At 44.9% G+C, this 26,499-nt stretch overlaps 1 protein-coding gene across 1 annotated transcript; it reads left to right on the top strand.

Annotated features, from left to right (window-relative positions):
- Positions 1 to 1,671: 1,671 nt before the first annotated feature.
- On the top strand, positions 1,672 to 26,489 carry LOC124003750 (zinc finger protein 345-like; the record flags this gene model as incomplete). Its single annotated transcript, XM_046312303.1, has 6 exons — positions 1,672 to 2,165; positions 14,041 to 14,254; positions 19,534 to 20,459; positions 20,769 to 20,853; positions 21,039 to 22,054; positions 26,334 to 26,489. Coding segments are annotated over exons 1-6 (2,406 nt in total), but the record flags the coding sequence as incomplete, so codon positions are not given.
- Positions 26,490 to 26,499: the final 10 nt, after the last annotated feature.

Genomic DNA, 26,499 nt, shown 5'->3' with positions numbered 1-26,499 from the left:
CAAATTTAAGAAGAAAAAAAAACACTTTAAAATCCGCGGTGTCTCAAGATGGCTATGCATATTCATGATATGGGGCATAGCATCTCTCCCCATTGAATAACGGTGGTTGACGTCAACAACCCTCATTGAATATTCAAAACTGGATTACAATAATGAGATGAGAGGTATTCACCAATCCAAAGAAAGACGTACTGTATCCTGTCAGTAGATCCATCATCTTTGCCGTCGCTTTCACAGCTATTTCAATCCAGGAAGTAAATTCCAATGGTCTAATTTTCATGGAAGTAAATTCTAAGGCCCACCCAACAAAACAGGCTTCAAATAATGAGTTTCATGGTTCAGGAAGCGGAACCAAAAAATGAAGATTATTAATTGATAATTAAATATATTAAGAGTAAGAATTTGTGATCTACAACTTGAAAGTAAAAGTTGTTACTACTCGTTGCTTTTCTCCACTAGCGATGCGTGAGAAGGGTTGGCTACCCCTCGTCAGAAGTATATTACTGGGATTTACAATACACTACTACTAATCATTTATTACACTTCTATAGGGTTTTTCATAGAATCCCAAAACGCTTCAAACACAACACATTTAAAAATGGTATTTTACCTTTATTTAACTAGGCACGTCAGTTAAAAACAAAATCTTAATTTCAATGACGGCCTAGGAACAGTGGGTTAACTGCCTTGTTCAGGGGCAGAATGACAGATTTGTACCTTGTCAGCTCGGGGATTTGAATTTGCAACCTTTCGGTAAACTAGTCCAACACTCTAACCACTAGGCTACCCTGCCGCCTCTACACTCTAACCACTAGGCTACCTGCCACCCCTACACTCTAACCACTAGGCTACCTGCCGCCCCTACACTCTAACCACTAGGCTACCTGCCCTCCTACACTCTAACCAAATCAAATTTTATTTGTCACATACACATGGTTAGCAGATGTTAAATGCGAGTGTAGCGAAATGCTTGTGCTTCTAGTTCCGACAATGCAGTGATAACCAACAAGTAATCTAACTAACAATTCCAAAACTACTGTCTTATACACAGTGTAAGGGGATAAGGAACATGTACATAAGGATATATGAATGAGTGATGGTACAGAGCAGCATACAGTAGATGGTATCGAGTACAGTATATACATATGAGATGAGTGTGTAGACAAAGTAAACAAAGTGGCATAGTTAAAGTGGCTAGTGATACATGTATTACATAAGGATGCAGTCGATGATGTAGAGTACAGTATATACATATGCATATGAGATGAATAATGTAGGGTAAGTAACATTATATAAGGTAGCATTGTTTACCACTAGGCTACCCTGCAACAACAAACATGACAAGCAATATATCATGACAGGTCGACGAATAGAGGCCAAGTCTTTGAACGCTGCATCCTCCGAAGAGCAGCGGGTCAGTTCATGGTTTGAGCGGAGGGAGTGGTCAGAGGATGGTAGATGACGGTGATGGAGTCTGCTGATAATCTTGTAGAGGTCAAATCAGGGAAGCAGCCTGAGTCATGTAGCCCCTGGACTTCTCCTCTTCCACTCTGTCTATTACACATTTAGGTGATGCCTCAGGAGCTCTGCATATAAAATATCAATAACAGTCAACTCAGTATTATTCAAATAACATTATTTGGATTAAGAAATTAAAATATACATGTTGTGAAACACCACTGCGCTCCTGAACTGGTGGTGGCGGTATAGCGGAGTCCACAGTAGAAGATAATCCGGACCGGAAGTTAGACCGGAAGCAGAAAGACGCTGATGTAGCTAGCCAGCAGTCTGGATTAGCTGTCCACGTAATTTTGTTGGAAATTCGTCAAATATCACAATGATACGGTTGAAAAATATGCTGTGACGTTGCCAAACTTGAACTGTAAACACGGAGCAGGCAATATTTCCAACTAGTATTTTTATAGTTTTGTAATCGGGTTTAGCAAAGCAGTTAGCTAGCTTCCTGGCTGCCGTTAGCCTAGCTAGCTAACCTTTGTCAAATTGTAATGTGCTACTAGTAGCGAGGCTGTTTAATTCGCTAGCTAACTAGCTAACGTGACCTCGTGGTGAACATTTTCATTTCAGAGAAAGGACGTGGACGATTTCATTTCCCGCTACAGCATTTAGCTGCTTCAACAATTCCTGAAGGATTCAAGATGGAGGAGGTGAGAACCACGACTTTCGTTCTCTAGTTGCGTCCCGTTTCTCCACCCTTTTCCCAAAGTGTCCACTCACAGATTTAAAACAAGTATCGGATTGGTGTTAGCACAATAAGTAGTAGCTGGATGGAGATAACTAGCGTTAGCTATCAGTAGCGGGGATTGATATTGTGTAAACCAAGTACACGTCGGCAGAATAGTAGCTAACCTTTAACATTATCCACTCTTCTCCCGACTTGGTTTACACACGAACACGACCAATCCGTTATCTTTGAGGTCAGTTCGATTCAGAAAAATAAACTCTTTTCTGTTTCGATTATTGGGGTTGAATGCACAGGATACAACTATTAATACAACTCCCATGATGGTAGTGATGACAGTTACTGCGTTTCACATATTAACCATTAATTTACTCTAAAATATTTCAGTTGTGTGTCTTACATTTGTTTTATTTTATGCCAAGTCATCTCAGAGCTGCTGCCTGACAATCACTATTTTGTAGTTCTTTAAAGTAAATAAGGCATACTTTTATGACTGCTGATTGGGGAAATTGGGATACCTAGTCAGTTGTACAACTGAATACTTTAACTGAAATGTGCCTAACCCAACCCCTCTGAATCAGAGAGGTGTGGAGGGCTGCCTTACTCAACATCCACCATGTCAGGGGCAGAACGACAGATTTTTACCTTGTCAACTCAGGGATTTGATTCAGCAGCCTTTCGGTTACTGGCTCAAAGCTCTAACCACTAGGCTACCTGCCTCTCCATGCAACTATCAATCACTTAGATCATGTATTTTCAGGTAGAGATACCTCTCAAATCATGCTGTAGCAGGCATAAAAGAAACACAGACCAGACGAATAAATGCACATGTCATTGTAGTTAGTTTAGCGCATTAAACGTGGTAATTATGTGGAATATTAGCTTGTTGGAAACTACAACTCCCTACTACATCTCACAGTTCAGGCTGGATCTGGTGTATCTCTAGAGAAACTGCAGTGTGCGCATTGAGCTCACAGAAAGAAATGAAACGTTGGTCAATTAGAATAGCAGTTATTTTGGCAAATTGCTCAGCACTAGTGGAATGGCGTGTTATTTCTGTTGGTTGGGTCTACAGACCTAGCTAGGTTACTCAACTCCATGGTGAAGGAAGTTTCTGAAGAACAGAGCAGAGACCGGATGTCGTGGAGTTCCGCTCCGGTGCCCTGAACCAGATCTAACCGGTCTCTGATTGGTTGGGAGAATAGAGATGTCTTATTAAGATCGCAGCGTTGTACCTCATTAAGGCGTCTGAGCGCACGTGCAGCATCATTGAGGCCATCTCCATTTTGAAGTAGTCAATTTACGACTACTTCTATGAGTTGGTAAACAACCTGAAAGGGTGTATAATTTACTAATTGACTAATCCAAACAGCAAGCAATGCAGATGTAGAAGCACAGTGGCTAGGAAAAACTCCATAAAACAGCAGGAACCATGGAAGAAGCGTGGAGAGGAGTCATCAGGTCAGGTAGTCCTGAGGCGTGGTCCAAGGGCTCAGGTCCAAGGGCTCAGGTCCAAGGGCTCAGGTCCTCCGAGAGAAGACATTGAGAGAGAATTAGAGGGGGGCGTGCTTAAATTCACACAGGACACCGGATAAGACAGGAGAAATACACCAGACTGCCCCTAGCCCCCCAGCACGTAGACTATTACAGCATAAATACTGGAGGCTGAGACAGGAGGGGTCAGGAGACATTGTGGCCCCGTCCGACGATAACCCCAGACAGGGCCAACCAGGCAGGATATAACCCCACCCACTTTGCCAAAGCACAGCCCCCACACCACTAGAGGGATATCTTCAAACCACGAAGTATAGCCCACGAAGATCTCCCCCATGGGAAACAAACCCGAGGGGGGGCCAACCCGGACAGGGAGATCACGTCAGTGACTCAACCCACTCAAGTGACGCACCCCTCCTAGGGACGACATGGAAGAGCGCCAGTGACTCGGACCCCTTAATATGGTTAGAGGCAGAAAATCCCAGAGGAGAGAGTGGAACCGGCCAGGCAGAGACCGCAAGGGTGGTTCGTGGCTCCAGTGCCTTTCCATTCACCTTCACACCCCTGAGCCAGACTACACTCAATCATGTGACCCACTGAAGAGATGAGTCTTCAGTAAAGACTTAAAGGTCGAGACGTGAGTCTGTGTCTCTCACATGGGTAGGTAGACCATTCCATAAAAATTGAGCTCTATAGGAGAAAACCCTGCCTCCAGCTGTTCTAGGGACAATAGCGTACGTGTAGATATGTATGGCAGGACCAAATCAGAGAGATAGGTAGGAGCAAGCCCATGTAATGCTTTGTAGGTTAGCAGTCACACCTTGTAATCTGCCCTTAACAGGAAGCCAGTGTATGGAGGCTAGCACTAGAGTAGTATGATCAAACTTTTGAGTTCTAGTCAGGATTCTAGCAGCCGTGTTTAGCACTAACTGAAGTTCATTTAGTGCTTTATCCGGGTAGCCGGAAAGTAGAGCATTGCAGTAGTCTAACCCAGAACAGACAAAAGCATGGATTAATTTTTCTGCATCATTTTTGGACAGAAAGTTTCTGATTCTTTCAATGTTACGTAGATGGAAAAAAGCTCTCCTTGAAACGGTCTTGATATGTTCGTCAAAAGAGAGATCAGGGTCCAAGAGTAACGCCGAGGTCCTTCACAGTTTTATTTGAGACGACTGTACAACCATTAAGATTAATTGTCAGATTCAACAGAAGATCTCTTTGTTTCTTGGGACCTAGAACAAGCATCTCTGTTTTGTCCGAGTTTAATAGTAGAAAGTTTGCAGCCATCCACTTCACTTTTATTTGAGACGACTATACAACCGTCGAGATTTAATTGGTCAGATTCAACAGAAGATCTCTTTTCTTGGGATATAGAACAAGCATCTCTGTTTTGTCCGAGTTTAAAAGTAAACCATTTGCCGCCATCCACTTCCTTATGTCTGAAACACAGGCTTCCAGGGAGGACAATTTTGGGGCTTCACCATGTTTCATCAAAATGTACAGCTGTGTGTCGTCCGCATAGCAGTGAAAGTTAACATTATGTTTCCGAATGACATCACCAAGAGGTCAAATATATAGTGAAAACAAACTAGGCAACTAGTTTCTTATGACAAATGTTTTTGTTGTTTTTAGGGGTGCGACTGCATCTAGGGTATTACGCAAGGTTACATTTAGTTCCTCAGCTAAGTGATTTTAGTACTCTGACGGCTTTGGGTGGTCTGTGAATTTCTAGCACAGCTTTTGATGATCCTTGGTTGGGGGTCCGAACAGATTATTTGTTGCGATTGCAAACGTAATAAAATGGTGGTCCGATTTTTGAGGAAAAACATTAAGATCCACAACATTTATTCCATGGGACATAACTAGGTCCAGAGTATGACTGTGGCTGTGAGTAGGTCCGGAGACATGTTGGACAAAACCCACTGAGTCGATGATGGCTCCGAAAGCCTTTTGGAGTGGGTCTGTGGACTTTTCCATGTGAATATTAAAGTCACCAAAGATTAGAATATTATCTGCTATGACTACAAGGTCCGATAGGAACTCAGTGAGGAACGCTGTATACGGCCCAGGTGGCCTGTAACCAGTAGATATATAAAATGTTTGGGTAGGCTGCATAGATTTCATGACTACAAGGTCCGATAGGAACTCAGTGAGGAATGCTGTATACGGCCCAGGAGGCCTGTAAACAATAGCTATAAAAAGTGAGAGGAGGCTGCATCAATGTCATGACTAAATTGACAGTTGATAATCAGATGACACTCGTGATCTGGGGAAAAAAACAGAAGTGTTTTAATATTGCTAAGTAGATGTTGGCAAAATCTCCCTGCACATTTATCGACCAAAAAAGGTTGCAGATTAGGAGCAGCGTGCGGACTGGTTGTGTGTGTGTGTGTCCTTAATAAGTTAGCGTAACAATTTTCCCTACCTTCGCTCTGCTTGTTAGATATTATGCACATTGATAGCGTCATAGCAAGTGTTCTTACCTATTGATTTGTCATAGTAGCAGACGAACAGGAGGCAGCAGCAATCTGAATGACAAGACCCAAACATGTGAGGAAAAGACCGGGTGAAATTATGAATGAGAAATACAGCTTCGCTTTATCCAATCAGAGCAGCAGGACCAACAGCCCGCCCTTCTGTTCTCCCAGGTCTATTTCTTTATCCAATCAGAGCAGCAGGACCGACAGCCCGCCCTTCTGTTCTCCCAGGTCTATTTCTTTATCCAATCAGAGCAGCAGGACCAACAGCCCTCCCTTCTGTTCTCCCAGGTCTATTTCTTTATCCAATCAGAGCAGCAGGTCCAACAGCCCGCCCTTCTGTTCTCCCAGGTCTATTTCTTTATCCAATCAGCAGCAGGACCAACAGCCCGCCCTTCTGTTCTCCCAGGTCTATTTCTTTATCCAATCAGAGCAGCAGGACCGACAGCCCGCCCTTCTGTTCTCCCAGGTCTATTTCTTTATCCAATCAGAGCAGCAGGACCGACAGTCCTCCCTTCTGTTCTCCCAGGTCTATTTCTATGGGCACAAGCCCTGTTCATGGCACAAACTGTTTTGGCAACTTATTCCCTGCAATTCTACACATGTTGTCATGAGGTGCAGAGAAAATGTAGCAATTTTTGAAGCATGTTTTCTTGCAATTCTATACATTTTGCCAATGTATAATGTTTATTGGTGTGAGATCTGAGTGACTCAAACATGAAACAAAATCTATATGCTAAAAAAGAACAAGCTAAAAAAAACATTAGTTGATCTGGATTAGTTGATCTGGATTAGTTGATCTGAATTAGTTGATCTGGATTAGTTGATCTGGATTAGTTGATCTGAATTAGTTGATCTGGATTAGTTGATCTGGACATTTCAGACCTGTTATAAATATCTCTCTAAGATCTGCAATGACTAACATGACAACAGGAACTGATGAATAAAAAAATAAATATATATATATATATACTTTGAGTTAACCTTCTATTTAACTAGGCAAGTCAGTTAAGAACACATTCTTATTTACAATGACGGCCTAGAAACTGATGATGAACTACCCAATTTCTACATTTCACCTTGTGCGTTACAACTTAAATAAATCAGCCGTTTCGGGACCACTGATTTAGACCCCGTAGCACCTGACTAATTGACATGAAAGCGCGGATAATTGCAAAAAAAGAATCAAATCATAATTGCCCATATCGTTGCGATTTTTTAAAATATATATATTGTCAGGTGGAGTTCTGTCACACATGCAGTTAGAGATTAAATGTTATGAAAATTGGATTGACAGTGTTATCGCAATTGTCATTGTTATCGCGGTTATCAGGATTGACAGTGTTATCAGTGTTATCAGGATTGTCAGTATTATCAGTATTATCAGTGTTATCAGGATTGTCAGTGTTATCAGGATTGTCAGTGTTATCAGGATTGTCAGTATTATCAGTGTTATCAGGATTGTCGGTGTTATCAGGATTGTCAGTGTTATCAGGATTGTCAGTGTTATCAGGATTGTCAGTGTTATCAGGATTGTCAGTGTTATCAGGATTGTCAGTGTTATCAGGATTGTCGGTGTTATCAGGATTGTCGGTGTTATCAGGATTGTCGGTGTTATCAGGATTGTCGGTGTTATCAGGATTGTCGGTGTTATCAGGATTGTCGGTGTTATCAGGATTGTCGGTGTTATCAGGATTGTCGGTGTTATCAGGATTGTCGGTGTTATCAGGATTGTCGGTGTTATCAGGATTGTCGGTGTTATCAGGATTGTCGGTGTTATCAGGATTGTCGGTGTTATCAGGATTGTCGGTGTTATCAGGATTGTCGGTGTTATCAGGATTGTCGGTGTTATCAGGATTGTCGGTGTTATCAGGATTGTCGGTGTTATCAGGATTGTCGGTGTTATCAGGATTGTCGGTGTTATCGGGACCACCCATACGTAGAATGTATGCACACATGACTGTAAGTCGCTTTGGATAAAAGCGTCTGCTAAATGGCATATATTATTATTATTATTATTATCAGGATTGTCAGTGTTATCAGGATTGTCAGTGTTATCAGTGTTATCAATGTTATCAGTATCAGTAAATCATTTCACCAAGTTTTATACTGAAAACCAACAAACAACATATACAATTAGCAGCACTATGCACTTTTTGTGCATAAATGTTTTTAAAACATCATTAACACTAAAGATGGCACCATGTGGCCATGAAAAGTTAGTTTCTCTTGCAGGTTTAAATGAACACAACCATTGGTTAAAGAAATTTGTGGAAAATGAAGTATACCAGTTAAACCTCTCTAGGGGGTGTGGGACGCTACCGTCCCACCTGGCCAACATCCAGTGAAATTGCAGAGCGCCAAATTCAAAAACAGAAATACTCGTTATAAAAATTCATGAAACATACAGGTGTTATACATCAGTTTAAAGATGAACTTCTTGTTAATCCAACCACGGTGTCAGATTTCAAAAAGGCTTTACCGCGAAAGCAAACCATGCGTTTACCTGAGAACAGCGCCCAGCAGAGAAATCGTTACAAACAGTAACCAGCCAAGTAGACGAGTAACAAAAGTCAGAAATAGCGATAAAATGTGACACTTGCCTTTGATGACCTTCATACGGTTACACTCACAAGTCTCCCAGTTACCCAATAAATTTTAATTTTGTTCGATCAAGTCCCTCTTTATATCCGAAAACCTGTGGTCACAGCATGCAGATGAAAAATCTAAAAAAAAGTACCATAAAAGTTCATAGAAACATATGAAACGATGTTTAAAATCAATCCTCAGGTTGTTTTTGTCATGAATAATCGATCATATTTCTTCCGGACAAAAGCTTTGTCAATAGAAAAGGAGAAACAAGAAAGGCTCCCGGTCAGGCGCTGGACTCGTGTCTGGAAATTTCCACTGTCCTCTCATTGAAAGTGCTGTTTTCCTTAATTTTTCAGAGTAGAAGCCTGAAACAATGCCTAAAGACTGGCCACATGTTGCGAAAGCCATAGGGATCGTGAACTGTGTCATAAGTCTTTGTATGGTGGATAGGCTTTCAATGGAAAAATTGGCTTTTCAAAATAAAGGCACTTCCTGGATGGATTTTCCTCAGGTTTTTGCCTGCCATATCAGTTCTGTTATACTCACAGACATTATTTTAACAGTTTTAGAAACTTTAGAGTGTTTTCTATCCAAATCAACCAATTTCTATGGATATCCTAGCTTCTGGACCCGATTACTTTGGGCATGCTTTTCATCCAAAATTCTGAATGCTGCCCCCTACCCTAGTGAGGTTAATTTAAGGACCAGACAATGGACCGCTGTGCCATATAGATTGGAAAATAAAAAGAAGAGATATTCGACGTACCGATTCCATAGCACATGGTTTATGAACTGAAACGCAAAACAACGCTAGATTCAAAACTAAATTATTATACAAAATTCTTGCAACCAATAGAATGTTACAGTGCATTCGGCAAGTATTCAGACCCCTTGACTTTTCACACATTTTGTTACGTTACAGCCTTAAAATTTGAGAAGAATTTGAGACGGAGACAAAATCATTAGATCATTTGTTTTGGTACTGTCCATATGAAGCTTGTTTTGGATCGCAGGTCCAGGAATGGCTGAAGAATGGCAACATTTACCTGGAGCTGACTCTGCAAATATCACTGCTGGGTGATTTGAAAAGGCATAGTCAATTAATCAATAATATAATAATACTTTTCACAAAAAAATGTTTCTTTAATTTACAATCTGTAACTATGAGAACGGTTTAGAACTTTTGTGAAACGACACAGTTGAAAAATATATGGCAAATGGATATAAAACATGGATGGTGTTGAGAGATGTGTTGAGCTGAAGGGTAGGACAAAAAACAAGGTGACTAATGTAGAATATACTGTCTGTAAAATGGATGGTGTTGAGAGATGTGTTGAGCTGAAGGGTAGGACAAAAAACAAGGTGACTCATGTAGAATATACTGTCTGTAAAATGTATATAGTATATGCTGGAAGTGGAAGCCTAAGTGTTGTTGTCCATTGAAGTAAACTAATTAGGGGAGGAGTGGTAGGGTTAGGGTAAAATAATAGACACGCCTACTCATTCCAGTGTTCTTCTTTATTTTTACTATTTTCTACATTGTAGAATAACAGTGAAGACATCAACACTATGAAATAACACCTATAAAATCAAAATATATTTTATATTTGAGATTCTTCAAAGTAGTCACCCTTTGCCTTGATGACAACTTTGCACACTCTTGGCATTCTCTCAACCAGCTTCACCTGGAATGCTTTTCCAACATTTTGGAAGGAGTTCCCAAATATGCTGAGCACTTGTTGGCTGCTATTCCTTCACTCTAAGGTCCAACTCATCCCAAACCATCTCAATTGAGATGAGGTCAGGTGATTGTGGAGGCCAGGTCATCTGATGCAGCACTCCACTCTCCTTCCTGGTCAAATAGCCCTTACACAGCCAGGAGGTGTGTTTTCGGTCATTGTCCTGTTGAGAAACAAATTATATTCCCAATAAGCGCAAACCAGATGGGAAGGTGTATCACTGCAGAATGCTGTGGTAGCCATGCTGGTTAAGTGTGCCTTGAATTCTAAATAAATCACCAACAGTGTCACCAGCAAAGCACCCTCATACCATCACACCACCTCCTCCATGCTTCACATGGGAACCACCCATGCAGAGATCATCCGTTTCACAAAGACAAGGCGGTTGGAATGAAAAATCTCCAATTTGGACTCCAGACCAAAGGACAGATTTCCACAGATCTAATGTGCATTGCTCGTGTTTCTTGCCCCAAGCAATTCTTCTTATTATTGGTGTCCATTAGTAGTGGTTTCTTTGAAGCAATTCAACCATGAAGGCCTGATTCACACAGTCTCCTCTAAACAATTGCTGTTGAGATGTCTGTTACTTGAACTCTGTGAATTATTTATTTGGGCTGCAATCTGAGGTGCAGTTAACTCTAATGAATTTATCTTCTTCAGTAGAGATAATTCTGGGTCTTCCTTTCCTCATGAGAGCCAGTTATTTCATATTAATGCATTAAGAAGGAAAGAAGGATGCATTAAGAAGGAAAGGCACATCTGTTAGTTGAAAAGCATTCCAGGTGACTACCTCATGAGGCTGGTTGAGAGAATGCCCAGAGTGTGCAAAGGGTGGCTCCTTTGAAGAATCTCAAATATGAAATATATTTTAACTTGTATAACACTTCTTTTGGTTACTACATTATTCCATATGTGTTATTTCATAGTTTTGATGTCTTCACTGTTATTCTATAATGTAGAAATAGTAAAAATAAAGAAAAACCCCTTGAATGAGTAGGTGTCAACTTTTGACTGGTACTGTGTGTGTGTGTGTGTGTGTGTGTGTGTGTGTGTGTGTGTGTGTGTGTGTGTGTGTGTGTGTGTGATATATATATATATAATCTGTAGTCTTTATTGTCAGGGCCTGCAGTCATAGTCTTTATTGTCAGGGCCTGCAGTCATAGTCTTTATTGTCAGGGCCTGCAGTCATAGTCTTTATTGTCAGGGCCTGTAGTTTTAGTCTTTATTGTCAGGGCCTGTAGTCATAGTCTTTATTGTCAGGGCCTGTAGTCATAGTCTTTATTGTCAGGGCCTGCAGTCATAGTCTTTATTGTCAGGGCCTGTAGTTTTAGTCTTTATTGTCAGGGCCTGTAGTCATAGTCTTTATTGTCAGGGCCTGTAGTCATAACGAGTCTTTATTGTCAGGGCCTGTAGTCATAGTCTTTATTGTCAGGGCCTGTAGTCATAGTCTTTATTGTCAGGGCCTGTAGTCATAATGAGTCTTTATTGTCAGGGCCTGTAGTCATAATGAGTCTTTATTGTCAGGGCCTGTAGTTATAGTCTTTATTGTCAGGGCCTGTAGTTATAGTCTTTATTGTCAGGGCCTGTAGTCATAGTCTTTATTGTCAGGGCCTGTAGTCATAGTCTTTATTGTCAGGGCCTGTAGTCATAGTCTTTATTGTCAGGGCCTGTAGTCATAGTCTTGTCAGAGCCTGTAGTCATAACGAGTCTTTATTGTCAGGGCCTGTAGTCATAGTCTTGTCAGAGCCTGTAGTCATAACGAGTCTTTATTGTCAGGGCCTGTAGTCATAGTCTTTATTGTCAGGGCCTGTAGTCATAACGAGTCTTTATTGTCAGGGCCTGTAGTCATAGTCTTTATTGTCAGGGCCTGTAGTCTTAGTCTTTATTGTCAGGGCCTGTAGTCTTAGTCTTTATTGTCAGGGCCTGTAGTCATAGTCTTTATTGTCAGGGCCTGTAGTCATAACGAGTCTTTATTGTCAGGGCCTGTAGTCATAGTCTTTATTGTCAGGGCCTGTAGTCATAATGAGTCTTTATTGTCAGGGCCTGTAGTCATAATGAGTCTTTATTGTCAGGGCCTGTAGTTATAGTCTTTATTGTCAGGGCCTGTAGTCATAGTCTTTATTGTCAGGGCCTGTAGTTATAGTCTTTATTGTCAGAGCCTGTAGTCACAATGTACCAGTATGTATTAATGTACACATGTACCGGTATGTATTAATATACACATGTACCAGTGTGTATTAATATACCAGTATGTGTTAATGTACACATGTACCAGTATGTATTAATATACACACGTACCAGTATGTATTAATATACACATGTACCAGTGTGTATTATTATACACATGTACCAGTATGTATTAATGTACACATGTACCAGTATGTATTAATGTACACATGTACCAGTATGTATTAATGTACACATGTACCAGTGTGTATTAATATACCAGTATGTATTAATGTACCAGTATGTATTAATGTACACATGTACCAGTATGTGTTAATTTACACATGTACCAGTATGTATTAATATACACATGTACCGGTCTGTGTTAACGTACACGCATACCGGTCTGTGTTAACGTACACGCGTACCGGTATGTATTAATGTACACGCGTACCGGTATGTGTTACTACGCACATGTGAATTGGAAATATGTTATTTGTTTTTGTGTGTGCATATTCCTACTCACCCTGAGACTCCCTGAGGGAATAGGGTCAAGGGTCACCGTAGAATACCTTTCATACAGGCTTGTAAACCCACAGCAGGCTAATGAGTGTGAATAGGGTCAAGGGTCACCGTAGAATGCCTTTGAGAGAGGCTTGTTAACCCACTGCAGGCTAATGTGTGTGAATAGGGTCAAGGGTCACCGTAGAATACCTTTCATACAGGCTTGTAAACCCACAGCAGGCTAATGAGTCAGAACATTACATTACATTTAAGTCATTTAGCAGACGCTCTTATCCAGAGCGACTTACAATATAATAATAATAATAATAATATATGCCATTTAGCAGACGCTTTTATCCAAAGCGACTTACAGTCATGTGTGCATACATTCTACGTATGGGTGGTCCCGGGGATCGAACCCACTACCCTGGCGTTACAAGCGCCATGCTCTACCAACTGAGCTACAGAAGTCCAGTTTCGTCCCCCTCAGGTCCTCTAGCAGGTTATACCAGAGGCTGGGGTATAGTTACTACAGGCTGCCTCTTGGTCCCCCTCAGGTTCTAATAATATATAATAATAATAATATATGCCATTTAGCAGACGCTTTTATCCAAAGCGACTTACAGTCATGTGTGCATACATTCTACGTATGGGTGGTCCCGGGGATCGAACCCACTACCCTGGCGTTACAAGCGCCATGCTCTACCAACTGAGCTACGGAAGGACAAATTGGTGCATTCACCTTATGAAGAAGGTGGTTCTTGAATGATGTCGTGGCACTGACTGTTTACGTTTTACTATACAGTGTGTTGCGTTTTTTTTTTTTTAATGCGCTTTAAATACAATTTGACTTGATTCTGTATTCTAGGACTTTGGTGGGCCGTCCCCATCCTGCTCAACTGAACCCCAACCAACGCTGTCGCTGGGTCCTGACTGTAACCGCGGTGACCGGGACCACACACCGCAGGGGCAGGAGATTGGTTACCCTGGAGGCCTTGACAGCTTCAGTGAAATACCTAGATTTAACATCGTAGTCAAAGAGGAGGAGGAAGATTTAGAGGAGTGGAGTTTTAATTATACAGGTAAGTAGCCGACAATGTTAACTAGAAATAAAATGGTTCTCTCTCAAGAGGACAGTTCAATTTGATGAGTCTTTAAAGATGAAATCCTCATTAGAGGAAACAGAGCCACTCTTTGCCTCATTAGGGGAAACAGAACCACTCTTTGCCTCATTAGGGGAATCAGAGCCACTCTTTGCCTCATTAGGGGAATCAGAGCCACTCTTTGCCCCATTAGGGGAAACAGAGCCACTCTTTGCCCCATTAGGGGAAACAGAGCCACTCTTTGCCTCATTAGGGGAAACAGAGCCACTCTTTGCCTCATTAGGGGAAACAGAGCCACTCTTTGCCTCATTGGGAGAAACAGAGCCACTCTTTGCCCCATTAGGGGAAACAGAGCCACTCTTTGCCCCATTAGGGGAAACAGAGCCACTCTTTGCCTCATTAGGGGAAACAGAGACACTCTTTGCCTCATTAGGGAAACAGAGCCACTCTTTGCCTCATTAGGGAAACAGAGCCACTCTTTGCCTCATTAGGGAATCAGAGCCACTCTTTGCCTCATTAGGGGAAACAGAGCCACTCTTTGCCCCATTAGGGGAAACAGAGCCACTCTTTGCCCCATTAGGGGAAACAGAGCCACTCTTTGCCTCATTAGGGGAAACAGAGCCACTCTTTGCCTCATTAGGGGAAACAGAGCCACTCTTTGCCTCATTAGGAGAAACAGAGCCACTCTTTGCCCCATTAGGGGAAACAGAGCCACTCTTTGCCCCATTAGGGGAAACAGAGCCACTCTTTGCCCCATTAGGGGAAACAGAGCCACTCTTTGCCTCATTAGGGGAAACAGAGCCACTCTTTGCCTCAATAGGGGAAACAGAGCCACTCTTTGAGTCTTTAAAGATGGAATCCTCATTAGAGGAAACAGAACCACTCTTTGCCTCATTAGAGGAAACAGAGCCACTCTTTGCCTCATTAGAGGAAACAGAGCCACTCTTTGCCTCATTAGGGGAAACAGAGCCACTCTTTGAGTCTTTAAAGATGGAATCCTCATTAGAGGAAACAGAGCCACTCTTTGCCTCATTAGGGGAAACAGAGCCACTCTTCGAGTCTTTAAAGATGGAATCCTCATTAGAGGAAACAGAGCCACTCTTTGCCTCATTAGGGGAACCAGAGCCACTCTTTGCCTCATTAGGGGAACCAGAGCCACTCTTTGCCTCATTAGGGGAAACAGAGCCACTCTTTGCCTCATTAGGGGAATCAGAGCCACTCTTTGCCTCATTAGAGGAAACAGAGCCACTCTTTGCCTCATTAGGGGAAACAGAGCCACTCTTTGCCTCATTAGGGGAGTCAGAGCCACTCTTTGCCTCATTAGGGGAATCAGAGCCACTCTTTGCCCCATTAGGGGAAACAGAGCCACTCTTTGCCCCATTAGGGGAAACAGAGCCACTCTTTGCCCCATTAGGGGAAACAGAGCCACTCTTTGCCTCATTAGGGGAAACAGAGCCACTCTTTGCCTCATTAGGGGAAACAGAGACACTCTTTGCCTCATTAGGAGAAACAGAGACACTCTTTGCCTCATTAGGAGAAACAGAGCCACTCTTTGCCCCATTAGGGGAAACAGAGACACTCTTTGCCCCATTAGGGGAAACAGAGACACTCTTTGCCTCATTGGGGGAAACAGAGTCACTCTTTGCCCCATTAGGGGAAACAGAGCCACTCTTTGCCTCATTGGGGGAAACAGAGACACTCTTTGAGTCTTTAAAGATGGAATCCACATTAGGGGAAACAGAGCCACTCTTTGCCTCATTAGGGGAAACAGAGCCACTCTTTGCCCCATTAGGGGAAACAGAGCCACTCTTTGCCTCATTGGGGGAAACATAGGCACTCTTTGCCCCATTAGGGGAAACAGAGCCACTCTTTGAGTCTTTAAAGATGGAATCCTCATTAGGGGAAACAGAGCCATTCTTTGAGTCTTTAAAGATTGGATCCTTATTAGGGGAAACAGAGGCACTCTTTGAGTCTTTAAAGATGGAATCCACATTAGGGGAAACAGAGCCACTCTTTGCCTCATTAGGGGAAACAGAGCCACTCTTTGCCTCATTAGGGGAAACAGAGCCACTCTTTGAGTCTTTAAAGATGGAATCCACATTAGGGGAAACAGAGCCACTCTTTGCCTCATTAGGGGAAACAGAGCCACTCTTTGCCCCATTAGGGGAAACAGAGCCACTCTTTGCCCCATTAGGGGAAACAGAGCCACTCTTTGCCCCAGACAGACTCTTTGCTATGTTTTATGTTTTGTAGATGATACGGATGTGAGCAGCGTGGTATTTTTTGTTGTTGCAGTATCTGCTGTTCTGTCACCCATGCAATGTCTGAGGGGGGAAATAAGTGTTGGCTGTAATGATGTATGGGGGGGAAATAACAGTGTTGGTTGTAATGATGTCTGAGGGGGGAAATAACAGTGTTGGTTGTAATGATGTCTGAGGGGGGAAATAACACTGTTGGTTGTAATGATGTCTGAGGGGGGAAATAACAGTGTTGGTTGTAATGATGTCTGCAAACTTTCATCGACACGTCTCCTTCACCACTAGGGGGGGAAAGTCCTATTCAGAAACATCCAACTTTTTTTTCCTTTATAATACCTTAAATAAATGTTTGCCTATTTTAAATGGTTTTGATGGTTATTGATTGTCTTGAGACAGAAGACAGACTTATTGTTATTTTATTTCCGTCACAGCCCCCTACCCACAGCCCCCTACCCACAGCCCCCTACCCACAGCCTCCTCCACCCCCTACTCACAGCCTCCTACCCACAGCCGCCTACCCACAGCCGCCTACCCACAGCCCCTACCCACAGCCCCCTACCCACATCCTCCTACCCACGGCCTCCTACCCACAGCCGCCTACCCACAGCCGCCTACCCACAGCCGTTACCCACAGCCCCTACCCACAGCCCCCTACCCACAGCCCCCTACCCACAGCCCCCTACCCACAGCCCCCTACCCACAGCCCCCTACCCACAGTACCCACAGCCCCCTACCCACAGCCCCCTACCCACAGCCCCTACCCACAGCCCCTACCCACAGCCCCTACCCACAGCCCCTACCCACAGTGTTGGTACCCACATGATGTCCTGAGGGGGAAACCCACAGCCCCCTACCCACAGCCTCCTACCCACAGCCTCTACCCACCCCTACCCACAGCCTCCTACCCACAGCCCCCTACCCACAGCCCCCTACCCACAGCCCCCTACCCACATACCCACAGCCCCCGCCTACCCACAGCCTCCTACCCACAGCCCCCTACCCACAGCCCCCTACCCACAGCCCCTACCCACAGCCCCTACCCACAGCCCCTACCCAAAGCCCCCTACCCACAATGTACCCATTGCCTACCCACAGCCCCCTACCCACAGCCCCTACCCACAGCTGTACCCATGAGCCCCTACCCACAGCCCCCTACCCACAGCCTCCTTGCCCCCTGTAACAGTACCCACAGCCCCCTACCCACACCCACAGCCCCCCTACCCACAGTGTACCCCCTACCCACAGCCCCTACCCACAGCCTCCTACCCACAGCCTCCTACCCACAGCCTCCTACCCACAGCCTCCTACCCACAGCCTCCTACCCACAGCCTCCTACCCACAACCTCCTACCCACAGCCCCCTACCCACAGCCCCCTACCCACAGCCCCTACCCACAGCCCCTACCCACAGCCCCCCTACCCACAGCCCCCTACCCCACAGCCCCCTACCCACAGCCCCTACCCACAGCCCCCTACCCACAGCCCCCTACCCACAGCCCCCTGACCCACAGCCGCCTACCCACAGTCCTACCCACAGCCGCCTACCCACAGCCCGCCTACCCACAGCCGCCTACCCACAGCCCCCTACCCACAGCCCCCCCTACCCACAGCCCCTACCCACAGCCCCCTACCCACAGCCCCCTACCCACAGCCCCCTACCCACAGCCCCCTACCCACAGCCGCCTACCCACAGCCTCCTACCCACAGCCCCCTACCCACCCCCCTACCCACAGCCTCCTACCCACAGCCCCCTACCCACAGCCCCCTACCCACAGCCCCCTACCCACAGCCTCCTACAGCCCCCTACCCCACAGCCCCCTACCCACAGCCTCCTACCCACAGCCTCCTACCCACAGCCTCCTACCCCAGCCTCCTACCCACAGCCTCCTACCCACAGCCCCTACCCACAGCCCCTACCCACAGCCTCCTACCCACCTCCTACCCACACCTCCTACCCACAACCTCCTACCCACAGCCCCCTACCCACAGCCCCCTACCCACAGCCTCCTACCCACAGCCCCTACCCACAGCCCCCTACCCACAGCCCCCTACCCACAGCCCCCTACCCACAGCCCCCTACCCCAGCCCCCTACCCACAGCCCCTACCCACAGCCGCCTACCCACAGCCTCCTACCCACAGCCCCCTACCCACAGCCTCCTACCCACAGCCCCCTACCCACAGCCCCCTACCCACAGCCCCCTACCCACAGCCCCTACCCACAGCCCCCCCTACCCACAGCCTCCTACCCACAGCCCCTACCCACAGCCCCCTACCCACAGCCTCCTACCCACAGCCTCCTACCCACAGCCTCCCACAGCCTCCTACCCACAGCCTCCTACCCACAGCCTCCTACCCACAGCCTCCTACCCACAACCTCCTACCCACCCCTACCCACAGCCTCCTACAGCCTCCTACCTCCTACCCACAGCCTCCTACCCACAGCCTCCTACCCACAGCCTCCTACCCACAGCCTCCTACCCACAGCCTCCTACCCCCTACCCACAGCCCCCTACCCACAGCCCCCTACCCACAGCCTCCTACCCACAGCCTCCTACCCACAGCCTCCTACCCACAGCCTCCTACCCACAACCTCCTACCCACAACCATCTACCCACAGCCTCCTACCTCTTACCCACAGCCTCCTACCCACAACCTCCTACCCACAACCATCTACCCACAGCCTCCTACCTCTTACCCACAGCCTCCTACCCACAGCCTCCTACCCACAACCTCCTACCCACAACCATCTACCCACAGCCTCCTACCCCCTACCCAAAGCCTCCTACCCACAGATGGACAATACTTGAAATCCCACTGACGATACTTTAATGCCCCTCGAGGAGATTATTTATTATTTTTAATACATGAACCTAGAGCGCTACAGTAGATTATGATACCCTAGTTCCTGTATAGTGCCAGGTCAAAAGTAGTGTGCTATATAGGAAATAGGGTAGCATCTGGGACGCATCATAACTTGTTTTATCCTTACTGTTGTAACAGGAGAGAGTCCAAACCCCAGCTCTAGTGATGAGGCGTCAGCTGAACGATGCCAGGAGAATCGCACAGCTAAGAAGACGTTTTACCGCTGCCCGGAGTGTGGGAAAGAGTTTCCTCACCCATCAAAACTACAGAGACATCTTAGAACGCACACAGGAGAGAAACCATATCCTTGCTCTGTGTGCGGGAAGAGATTCAGTGATACAGGGACCCTCAAAACACACGAGAGGTTGCACACAGGAGAGAAACCGTACATTTGCCCGGAAAAGAACTGTTGGAAGAGGTTTGTCAGCCAAGGAGAGTTAAAACTACACCATCGGACACACACCGGAGAGAAACCTTGCCACTGCTCTGTGTGCGGGAAGAGTTTCTCACGTATGTGGCACTTGAAGGTCCACATGATGACGCACGCCGGAGAGAAGCAGAAACTCAGCATGAAAAAACCTTTCCCATGCTCCGAGTGTGAGAGGGGCTGCAACTCTGCAGCAGAGCTCAAGATGCACCAGAGGATGCACACTGGGGAGAGACCATACCAGTGTTCCACATGCAAAAAGACCTTTGTTTTCCCAAGCTCTCTAACAAGACATGAACAATCCCATATAAGCGAAGCGAATAGTACCGCCAAGCCGTACAGCTGCTCAGAATGTGGGAAGGAATTCACTCAGCCATGGACCTTAAAGATACACATGCGCCAGCACACCGGAGAGAAACCGTACCACTGCGCTCAATGCGAGAAGAGGTTCTCCTCGTCGTCACTCCTTAAAAGACACCAGAGGGTTCACACCGGAGAGAAACCATTCCAGTGCTCCGACTGCGGGAAGAGTTTCTCCTCGTCAGCGAATAGAACCAGTCATCGTCGTCGTATCCATGAAGGTATACAGGGTGGGTCACAGCGGCAGGAGGCCACCTCTGTGGACGGTACCAGTACGGTAGGTTTATATGGTGTATCCAGTGCAATTTTGTATTTATTTTCTTAATTCGTTTTTTAAAACATTTTTTATCTGTGTTGGTGGATTCCAGATTTCCTGCTTATTTCTTTCTGATTCCAGGAATCGTCCAACCTGTATTTCTGGAAAACTTGGGAATTTTTTAAGAAAGTTACTGGAATTTTGCACCCTTAAACCAGTCATTAAGGCCCTTAACACAATATAACTAAGATTAATGCTGCTGTTGACATACTATACCGAGTGAGTTGTCTGATTTATTAACCCGAGGCTTATGTTGACCAAAACAACCAGGTTGAACCCACAGTTGTAGAGGAGTCTGGTCTCAGTCTAGTGCTAGATGTCAAAGTAAAAGAAGAGGAGGAAGATCCTGCTTTTGGTGAGTTCAAAGATTAATTTATTAAGGTATGGGTTAGCCTACACATTCACGTTTACTTTATTTTAGGAAATTTAAATAAATTGTCTATTTCCAATTACCCAAATAAGAAACATCTATATTATTGACAGTCTCAAATCTTCACATATTTAAGGTGCTTACTTATCCATACGACCTCTTTACCACAGCAGAGAGACCTGACCATTGCTCTGAGAGTGAGGAGAGTCCCTCTACATTAGGAGGAACTGACCAACACCAGGAGAACAACAAAGCTCTGGGCCCTCACATCTGCTCAACGTGTGGAAAAGAACTATCCAGCTCCTACAAACTAATGCTACACCAGAGAACACACACAGGAGAGAAGCCTTACGAGTGTATGGTGTGTGGGAAGGGCTTCTCCCAAGCCGCAAACCTCAAGACGCACCAGAAAGTGCACAGTGGAGAGAAGCCGTACCCCTGCTCTGACTGCGGGAGCAGGTTTACTCACATGGGAGACTTGAAGAGACACCAGTTGTTGCACTCGGGTGAGAAACCTTATAGCTGCCCTGAGTGCGGGAAGAGTTTTTCTCAGTTGGCGCACCTAAAATCTCACCAACAGACACACACAGGGGAGAAACCTTTCCTCTGCGCTCATTGTGAAAAGACTTTCTCCACTGCTGCCAAGCTGAAGAACCATGAGAGAGTGCACACTGGCGAGAGACCTTACTGCTGCTCCTACTGCCCCAAGCGCTTTGCTCTATCTGGGACACTGGTGAAGCATGAACGACTCCACACAGGAGAAACGCCGTACCAATGTGGAGAATGCGGTAAGGGATTTGCTCAACTGGTGTCCTTGAAAATACATGCCCAGTCACACACTGGAGTCAACTTCTACAACTGTATCCATTGTGACCAGAGCTTCTCCACTTCAACCAAGCTGAAGGAACATCAGAGAATCCACACTGGGGAGAACCTGTACCAATGCACCGAATGTGGGAAGAGTTTCACAATTGAGTCAAAGCTGCTGAAACACCAGAGAGTTCACACTGGAGAGAAACCGTACCAGTGCTCCGGGTGTGGAATGAGGTTCTCGCTCTCTGAGAACCTACTGAGACACCAGCGTAACTCTTCAGGGATCTGTGGTGCTGTGAGCCTTAACCAGGCTACTGAGAGTGGGATTCTACTTCTACAAGATGCTGCTGTCTTCCCGAATATACTGGTCAAGGTCGGTGGAAATCATTATCCTATCAACCAAACTTTTGTCCAAGTTGCTGTGTTCCTCTCAATAAAGCTAAACTTTTGTCCTTCATATTTGGGCCAATCTTTCACCTTTAATTCTAAAGGCCCATATCCCAGACACAGATTAAGACTAGCCCTGGACTAATCATTAGCCTAGTGGTTAGAGCAATGGGCCAGTAACCAAAAGGTTGCTGGATCAAATCCCCGAGCTTACAAGGTAAACATCTGTTGTTCTGCCCCTGAACAAGGCAGTTAGCCTATCGGGGAACAGTGGGTTATCATCTTAAGTAAGAATTTGTTCTTAACTGACTTGCCTAGTTAAATAAAGGTAAAATAAAATAAAAAATGTACAAAAATGATCCATTGGGAGACTCTCCATTGAGCATTTTAGTCAGGACTGTGGTGCAGCAGGGCCAAGCCTCAATACCAGCTGAGCGTGGTTCCCTTAACAAGGGTGAGGCAGCCCTCGAATGGACTCCCTATAGACTTCAAGGTCTGCAGCTCTCACTATGGGGAAAGAGTGTTCTGAAGAGCACATGTCACTTGAGGTTTGGCGAGTCCTGTCCTGCACTGCAGCGTCTGGCTAGTCCTGTCCTGCAGCGTCTGGCTAGACCTGTCCTGCAGCGTCTGGCTAGTCCTGTCCTGCAGCGTCTGGCTAGTCCTGTCCTGCAGCGTCTGGCTAGTCCTGTCCTGCAGCGTCTTGAGCCTTTTATCTTAATTTGCACTACGCTGTCACCTGTCACCTTTGAGTCTCAGTGACTCTGCCCCCCTAGACAGTGTGAAACCACTTGCACTGTCTCCTTTGAGTCTCAGTGACTCTGCCCCCCTAGACAGTGTGAAACCACTTGCGCTGTCTCCTTTGAGTCTCAGTGACTCTGCCCCCCTAGACAGTGTGAAACCACTTGCGCTGTCTCCTTTGAGTCTCAGTGACTCTGCCCCCCTAGACAGTGTGAAACCACTTGCACTGTCTCCTTTGAGTCTCAGTGACTCTGCCCCCCTAGACAGTGTGAAACCACTTGCACTGTCTCCTTTGAGTCTCAGTGACTCTGCCCCCCTAGACAGTGTGAAACCACTTGCACTGTCTCCTTTGAGTCTCAGTGACTCTGCCCCCTAGACAGTGTGAAACCACTTGCGCTGTCTCAGTGACTCTGCTCCCTAGACAGTGTGAAACCGCTTGCGCTGTCTCCTTTGAGTCTCAGTGACTCTGCCCCCCTAGACAGTGTGAAACCACTTGCACTGTCTCCTTTGAGTCTCAGTGACTCTGCCCCCCTAGACAGTGTGAAACCACTTGCGCTGTCTCTGAGTCTCAGTGACCACCTGCGCTGTCACGAGAACACAGAAGTTTAATCTGTATCCTGGGAAAGTGACTCCAACGTCTCTTAATTCTGGTGGCCAGGGCCTAAAATTAACACCCGCCATCTGCCGGTTTTGTTTCTTAACCTCTTAAGACTCTAGGGGCAGTATTTCATTTTTGGATAAAAAGACGTGCCCGTTTTTAGCGCAATATTTTGTCACGAAAAGATGCTCGACTATGCTTGGAATTGATAGTTTTGGAAAGAAGACACTCTGACGTTTCCAGAACTGCAAAGATTTTCACTGTGAGTGCCATAGAACAAAAGCTACAGGCAAAACCAAGATGTTTGAGCGACCAGGAAATCAACAGGATTTCTGGTACGTTTTCCATGATCGCCTTATATGGCTGTGAATGCGACAGGAATGAACGGACACTTTCTAGCGTTTCCCAAGGTGTCTGCAGCATTGTGACGTATTTGTAGGCATATCATTGGAAGATTGACCATAAGAGACTACATTTACCAGGGGTCCCGCACGGTGTCTGTATGGAAGTTGGTGCGCAAAAGTCACCTACCAGTATTTTTCCATCCGAATCTGAGAACAATGCAGGCTTCCAGGAACGGCATTTCAATGAAGAGATATATGACAAAACACCTTGAAGATTGATTCAAACAACGTTTTCCATGTTTCAGTCGATATTATGGAGTTAATTCGGAAAAAAGTTTGACGTGTAGGTGACTGAATTTTCGGTTAGTTTCGGTAGCCAAATGCATAGTAACAAAACGGAACGTTGTGTCCTACACAAGAATCTTTCAGGAAAAACTGGACATCTGCTATGTAACTGAGAGTCTCCTCATTGAAACATCTGAAGTTCTTCAAAGGTAAATTATTTTATTTGATCCCTTTGCTGGTTTTTGTGAATATGTTGAGTGCTAAATGCTAAGCTAGCTATCACCACTCTTACACAAATTATTGATTTTCTCTGGTTCTAAAGCATATTTTGAAAATCTGAGACGACAGGATTAAGAAAAGGATAAGCTTGAGAGCAGGCATATTTATTTCATTTCATTTGCGATTTTTAGAAATCGCTAACGTTGCGTTATGGTAATGAGCTTGAGGCTATGATTACGTGACCACATGCGGTGTGGGTCGGACTATGAGGTTAACTGGAAAATGAATCGCACAAAGTCCAAGAACTGCGACTCCTATAGCCTATCCCACCTCCTGCTGCAACGCTGCCTGGCTGGGGGCTGAGTTAAAATATTCATTTTTAGAAGTGCTGGGCACAGGTATAAAAGTTTGTCTAATTTACTTGAAAAGAAAAGTCGACTGAAGTGTCACGTTGTTTTTCTTTTCGATCTACGTGGTTTTGTTCACAAGCTAGGTTGGTTTTTCAATGTTTAATGAGTTTCAACATGCTAGGGAAGAGAACGTAGCACTTCTACTAGTCAGAGTCAATCTCACAAGCACAAACGTGTCCCGTTCCCATGGTGACCCACCGCCCTTAAAACTTCTTATGGCTGGGGCAGTATTGGATGAATAAAGTGCCCAGAGTAAACTGCCTGCTACTCAGTCCCAGAAGCTAAGATATGCATATTATTAGTTAATTTGGATAGAAAACACTCTGAAGTTTCTAAAACTGTTTGAATGATGTCTGTGAGTATAACAGAACTCATATGGCAGGCGAAAATCTGAGAAAAAAATCCAACCAGGAAGTGGGAAATCTGAGGTTTGTAGTTTTTCAACTCATCTCCTATTGAAGATAGTGGGATATTGGTAATCTTGCACTTCCTAGGGCTTCCACTCGATGTCAACAGTGTTTAGAACCTTGTTTGATGCTTCTACTGTGAATGGGGGCCGAATGAGAGGGGAACGAGTCAGAGGTCTGCCAGGAGCAGCTGACCATGCGCGGTCACGTGATCGTTAGCTCCTAGTAAACGCGTGTCTGCTCTGGCATTATTAATATGGACTACAGGGCTGAACGCGCTAACAAAGAGGTATTTGGACAAATTATTAACTTTATTGAACAAATCAAACATTTATTGTGGAACTGGGATTCCTGGGAGTGCATTCTGATGAAGATCATCAAAGGTAAGTTAATATTTATAACGCTATTTCTGACTAATGTTGACTCCACAACTTGGCGGATATCTGTTTTGGTCTCTGGGTGAGTGCTGTACTCAGATTATTGCATGGTATTTTTCCGTAAAGTAAAAAAAGAAATCTGAGACACCGGTTGCATAATAAGATAAGTTTATCTAAAGTTCCATGTATAACAGTTGTATCTTTTATCAATGTTTATTATGAGTATTTGTGTAAATTGACTCTGCAAAATCACTGCATGTTTTGGAACTACTGAACATAACACGCCAATGTAAAATGAGATTTTTGGATATTAATATGCACTTTATCGAACAAAACACACATGTATTGTGTAACATGAAGTCCAATGAGTGTCATCTGATGAAGATCAGCAAAGGTTAGTGATTCATTTTATCTCTATTTCTGCTTCATGGCTGTTTTTTTCTGTGACTTGGCGGTGACCTAACATAATCGTTTGGTGTGCTTTCGCTGTAAAGCCTTTTTGAAATTGGACACTGTGGTGGGATTAACAACAAGATTACCTTTTAAAATTGTATAAGATACTTGTATGTTTGCTGAATTTGAATCATGAGATTTCTGTTTGAATTTGGCGCCCTGCACTTTCACTGGCTGATTTAACGGGGTCACAAAAGAGTGATTGGACTAAATACCACGTTACTTTTTACGAGCAACACATGTATTGTTTTTGAAACATTACAAAGCAGATCTGTTTTTTTGTGTTTTGTTGGTGTCATTTAAACAGGATATTAATAGTTTAGCTGGTAAGACATTTTAGGGGCTGGTGGACCAGAAATAACATTTTAAGGCCATTTGAACCATTTTGATTGTTATTCTCCATCCTAAATAAACGTTTATTATTTTCTCACCAGGCTGGACACAAACCCACAGAGTCTCTGCCTTCTGACCAGAGCCATAGTGAATCCTCCACTCAAACTGCTGGGATGACTGTTAACATTAAAGAGGAGGAGCAAACACTTGGACTGAAGATTAAAACTGAAGAACTGGAGGAGGAGGACGAAGAAGAGGAGGAGGAGG

This window comes from Oncorhynchus gorbuscha, linkage group LG18, assembly GCF_021184085.1.
Source record: "Oncorhynchus gorbuscha isolate QuinsamMale2020 ecotype Even-year linkage group LG18, OgorEven_v1.0, whole genome shotgun sequence".
Classification (NCBI taxonomy): domain Eukaryota; kingdom Metazoa; phylum Chordata; class Actinopteri; order Salmoniformes; family Salmonidae; genus Oncorhynchus; species Oncorhynchus gorbuscha.
Note: the sequence above shows the minus strand (reverse complement) of the source record. Positions and strands in the feature narration are given on the sequence as shown.